Source organism: Acanthamoeba castellanii (genome assembly GCF_000313135.1).
Source record: "Acanthamoeba castellanii str. Neff unplaced genomic scaffold scf7180000083021, whole genome shotgun sequence".
In the NCBI taxonomy this organism is placed as follows: domain Eukaryota; phylum Discosea; order Longamoebia; family Acanthamoebidae; genus Acanthamoeba; species Acanthamoeba castellanii.
The window spans coordinates 100-5,572 of NW_004457393.1; the positions used below are offsets into that span (position 1 = coordinate 100).

The 5,473-nt window shown below is 52.5% G+C and overlaps 1 protein-coding gene across 1 annotated transcript; it reads left to right on the forward strand.

Moving 5' to 3' along the window:
- Window positions 1–849: 849 nt before the first annotated feature.
- Window positions 850–4,399, forward strand: ACA1_005320 (DEAD/DEAH box helicase; the record flags this gene model as incomplete). The annotated part of the gene is made up of 19 exons (XM_004337740.1): window positions 850–885; window positions 1,087–1,257; window positions 1,346–1,480; window positions 1,597–1,679; window positions 1,796–1,853; window positions 1,910–1,994; window positions 2,066–2,175; window positions 2,429–2,534; window positions 2,606–2,679; window positions 2,779–2,858; window positions 2,935–3,029; window positions 3,106–3,177; window positions 3,243–3,304; window positions 3,385–3,514; window positions 3,587–3,696; window positions 3,809–3,883; window positions 3,955–3,999; window positions 4,105–4,173; window positions 4,277–4,399. The coding sequence occupies 19 exons, from the start codon at window positions 850–852 to the stop codon at window positions 4,397–4,399; spliced, it is 1,719 nt and encodes a 572-aa protein (XP_004337788.1).
- Between the last annotated feature and the right edge of the window lie 1,074 nt (window positions 4,400–5,473).

The following is a 5,473-nucleotide window of genomic DNA, read 5'->3' on the forward strand; positions in this document are numbered from 1 at the left end:
CGCTGCCGACAAGGCTGGGGAGGAGCATGAGGGACGGGCATCGCCGCCATCTGACCGAAGTAGAAGGGTAACGGTAAGATTCTGTGGGCCGAGATGTGCTGCCTGCAGGAATAATGTCTTGGCCAATCTCAAAAGTTGCGCCTTATTGTACTTGGCGCGCCTGAGCCGGCAAACACTTGTTGCAAAGTTCGAGTTTGCCGTCCCTTCCCGCTCTTTTTCACACCGTACTGGCAAGTGATGACTTGCGTTTTTTCGGCCGAGAGGGGCTCTCGCTTCTTCTCCATCCGTTAAGGTGGCGCTTCGCAGTCTTCATTTATTGTAGACTCCTGAGAGAGCAAATTGGAATCCAATTTGTTCGGTGCTGCATTGCATTGCCCACTGATTCGAACGCACTTTTCATTTCCCAAGATTATGGAGAATGCAGTGCCTGGCGGTTCTTCGGCCGCATCCACCAAGAAGAGACGCTGGTCCGGCTCAGCGTCCTACGCTGACCAGCTGGTGACCGATCCGGCACTTGATGTGCCCATTATTATTACTGCTGTTGGGAAGGGTGCGCCCACCACATCACGATCATCTGCATCATCCACATCATCATCATCTTCACCTTCACCTCAAAACTCCGCCAACAACAAAAAGCGGCGGAGGGACAGCAACGACCCCACCACCGCCGGCGATAGAGATGCGGGGCAGCTGCAGCGGCAGGTGCTCTTGCCACAACGCCGCAGTCTCCCCATTTGGGAAGGTGCCGTGCCGCCACTTGCGCCCGTTGTTTGTGCTGCGCTGTGTCGCTTCCCTTTGTTACCTTTGTTCATCAGCTAACACACACGGGGACATGCCCTGTGCATCATCATGGTGGTCACAGCCCGGCAGCGTTTGATCGAGGAGGTGCGCAGCAGCCGTGCAGTCATCATCGTAGGAGAGACAGGAAGCGGAAAAACCACCCGTATGCTCACGCCAACTCTTCTCCACTCTCTGTGGTGGTTGATGATGACCTAATTTGCTGATGGGCCTAATCGTCTGATGGCTCCGTGTGTGTATCGTGTGTGTGTGTGTGTACGCGCGCGCGACTGCGTAGAGCTACCGCAGTTTCTGCACGAGGCGGGGCTTGCCAAGACTGGAATGGTCGGTGTGACGCAGCCCAGGCGTGTGGCGGCGATGACAGTGGCCAAGAGAGTGGCGCAGGAGATGGGCACCCAGCTCGGCGAGGGTGTGGGCTACACCATTCGTTTCGAAGACGTCACCTCTCCGAACACCAAGGTTCGCCGTTCCCTTCGATTCCTGGCTGCTGGTGGGCACGCCTCGCTGCTGACGATGCCGTGGGTTGAATTTCTCTCCTCCTGAATAGGTCAAATTCCTCACCGACGGTATGCTGCTGCGAGAGGCCATGCTCGACCCCATGCTCAAGAGCTATTCTGTGATCATTCTCGATGAGGCTCACGAGCGCACACTCCACACCGACGTGCTCTTTGCACTCATCAAGGTACACACCTTCAATCAGTAGTGCGCACCAGTGGTGGATATCGGCTGCAGTGCATTTTAAGCTCATCGAGAGTACTCACCAACCACGTGGTTGGATGACAAAATACTGCACCTTAGGGCATCATGGTCAAGAGGAAAGACCTACGACTGGTGATCATGTCTGCCACCTTGGAGGCGGAGAAATTTGCTGAATACTTCAGGTGCGCAGCACTTTGCAATTACCGGTCGAGGTTCTCGTTCTCACAATCCTGATCCCCCCCCCCCACCCACAAACCTCTGCTTCTTCTAGTGCGAAGGTGCTTTACGTCGCTGGCAGACAGTTCCCCGTTGATGTTTACTACGCCGATGAAAAAGAGGTCCAGCCCCTCTATCTTGTGTGACCCTCTTCTCGCTTGCTGATGGCCTCGTGTCCGTCGTGGTGTCACAACAGGTAGATTACATGGACGCCGCACTTCTTACGGTTCTTCAACTTCATCTGGAGAAACCCGCAGGCGACATTCTGCTCTTCTTGACGGGTACGACGTGACTTCATTGGTCTCAATCAGCCCTGAGTGATCGTTTGTGGTCACCCTCAACATCCTCTCAGGTCAGGAGGAGATCGAACACATGACCAAACTGCTCGAGCAGAAGGCCCGCACTTTCGGCCCTGAGGCCATGAAGGCACGCCGCAGCTTCAGTCGTTTCTGTTCTTCTGATGTGTGCTGATCTGTCTTCGTTAATTTCTCTTTCCTTAGTTGCTCGTTTGCCCGATTTACGCTGCCCTACCGCCTGAGAAGCAGATGGAGGCCTTCACCAAGGCCCCGCCAGGCTGCCGTAAGGTTGTTCCCCTTTCTGTGTCCGTCTATTTTGTATATGTGGCCATTTTGTACTATTACTATTACTATTACTATTACTATTACTATTACTATTGTCTAGAGCAAAGTGAGCTCACGGCCACGAGAACGTTCAGGTGATTCTGGCCACCAATATTGCGGAGACCTCCATCACGATACCCGGTATCAAATACGTCATCGACACAGGAGTCGTCAAGGAGCGCATGTACAACGCCAAGATCGGTATGCCTAACTCAACTCCGGCGCGGAGACGACCTGGAGGGGACTGACATTGTTATCTTGTGCATGGTCAGGCATTGACTCATTGACGGTGGTACCGGTCTCCAAGGCCGCCGCTCGCCAGCGATCAGGACGAGCAGGACGAGAGGTACGCCCACGACGTCCTGCCCTCAATCACACACGGATGAAAGCAAGGCAAGTGCACCGGCGCCGCCTCTCTCAACTGACTCATCGTGTCCGCACACAGAGCGCTGGCGAGTGCTATCGTCTGTATCGCGAGGAGAGCTTTCTGCGATTCGCCGAGTCGCAGGTTCCCGAGATCAAAAGGTAGCCGTCCTCTCCGCCTCTCCTCCTCGCGAGGCCGTAATAAGCTCACCACCTCGCCTGCTTCGTCCACGCGTAGAGCAAACATGGCCAGCGTTGTGCTTCAGCTCAAAGCGCTGGGCATTCAAGACGTCACCCGATTCGACTACATGGACCCTCCGCCGTTGGACAGCCGTACGCAGCCCACTTATTGGTGAGAGGTGATGGTATCGCATAGTTAACACAGCAGAGCTGACACTGTTGCACGCAGTGAAAAAGTCAATCGAGCTTCTCACAGTGCTCGGTGCTTTGGACAGTGAGAACAAGCTCACTTCCCCGATCGGTACGCAATTCAATTTTTGTCTTTCACTAGTATTCTCTTTAACCCCGTTCCTACTTGTCATGCAGGACGGAACATGGCAGCGCTGCCTTTGGATCCGCTACTCTCCAAGACGCTTATCATGTCCGAGGTATGGTCCCTTCACTATTCACAAATAGTTCTGGACCACAAAGAGAGAGAACTAATGTTATGACTTTCCTGGTGAAATAGAAATTCGGTTGCACTGAGGAAATCTTGATCATCGTGGCGATGCTATCGGGAGAGTCCATCTTCTTCGTGCCGCGGGGCGACAAGAAGAAGCAAGCTGAGCTCGCGCACCGGCGCTTCCACTCCATCGAAGGTAACCCAACTTTGCCTCAATCTGCCTCGTATATCGGCTGTTGTTGACTATGTCCACGGCTGTTGTTGACAGGTGACCACATCACACTGCTGAACATCTACAAGGCCTATCAGCAAGCCACCAACAAGAACAATTTTTGTTATGAGAGCTTCATCAACTCCCGCACCATCAAGCACATCCAGGTGCGGCGCCTCTTTAGAGACTTTTTTAGCCCCAACGTTGGGTCACGCTTGGCGTGTTGTCCTCACACGCATACCACGCACGTTTATTCGTTGTACCTCATCCGTTGTGCAGGAGGTGTGGCGGCAGCTGGGCGACTACTGCAGACAGCTCGGCATTGAACGCAAGTCCTGCGGCGAGAACACAGAGGTACGACCCTCCCAACGTCCTCCCCCTCCTTGAGAGGCTGGTCTATGCTGCCGCTGACCTGGAGAGTCCAGACCATCAGGCGCTGTCTCACGTCGGGCTTCTTCCTCAAGGCCGCCGTGCGGCAAGAGGACGGCCTCTACAAGACTCTCGTTGGCAACAAGGTTCCCCCCCCCACATCAGCACCCCAACAGGCGCCCTCTCGCTCACTCTTTCCTGAACAGTTGGCCAAAATCCATCCCTCGTCTGTGCTTTTTACCAAGAAGCCGCTCTGCGTTCTTTACAACCAGCTGGTACCTAGCTCCACAAAGCTGCTTCTGCCTCCCAACCACGCGCACCTCACCAACAGGAGCGTTATGTCTGATCCTTAACTGTTTCTTTCTGTGCGCATTGCAGGTGATGACAAAGCAAAAGTACATGAGGGAGGTGGTGGTTATTGACCAAAACTGGCTAGTGGAGCTTGCTCCTAACTTCTACGCCAAGCGCTCCGTTGTAGGTTCCCACAGACAGGGAAAGTAGTGGTAGTGCCACCAGCATTTTGATCAGTGCACCTGGGTCACTTGTGACTTTTAATTCCCTTCAGAAGTTTATAATTTCCATGCTTTAAGGCCCTTTCTCTGTTGCCCCCCCCCAAAGCTGCCTGCACACTGCACCCTGGTGTGTGGATTCAAGAATGCAAAGTAATAAATTTCAATTTTGACAATGACTGTGATATTCAATGTTCTCACTGATGTCCAGTACACTGGACCTAAGGTCACTATTTGACCTTGCAATCACTTTGATGTGTTGCTTTTTGCCTTACCTATCTATACCATTTTTCTCATTGTTGACAAGACTATATTATCTGTATCTCTCTCTATCTATATCTCAATATAGAGAGAGAGAGAGAGATAGGAAATAGGCGGCGGCTCGTGGGGGCTCCAGCAGCATTGTTGGCAAGAGACATGCAGTTGGGGTCACACTGAGTGGCAAACACACAACAAATTAGTATGTGTGTGTGTGTGTGTGTAGTTGTTGGTGGTGCATTGTTGCCAGCAACTATACTACTACATACTACTACTATTACAACAACAACATCAAGAAGAAGAAGACCAATGTCATCATCCTCCAACTCTTGTCCTTGGTGCTCAGCAGTGACCTACACCCCCACAAACTGCTCTGTGTCATCAACCAGTGCTTGTCCTACCACTATGGTGCCATGAACCAAGACTTGCCCCAAGTCTTGACTTGCTGTCTTGCCAACTCGCTCATTTGACTCAAACACAACGCACGCCAAGCATGTCATGTCAAGCATGTCATGTCATGCTGCATCCTGCTGGTGTCAGTGCACAACTGGCTTGACATGAGCTCCCCCAGCACTGAGCCTCATGTGCAATTGTTGGCTGATGGCATGGAGTGTGCTTGGGCCAAAAGTGGCAAGTGGGACTTCTGGTGTGACCTGTTCCTGGTGGAGGTGCTCATCCTAGGGTCTGGTCTCTGACCATCTCCTGTTTGTCATGACTAAGTGAGCAATATAACTGAAGTTGTTGTGTGTAGTGACAACAACGCAGTTTATTGCAAGTGAGGTTTTTTCTAGGATTGTGTTCTCCATCG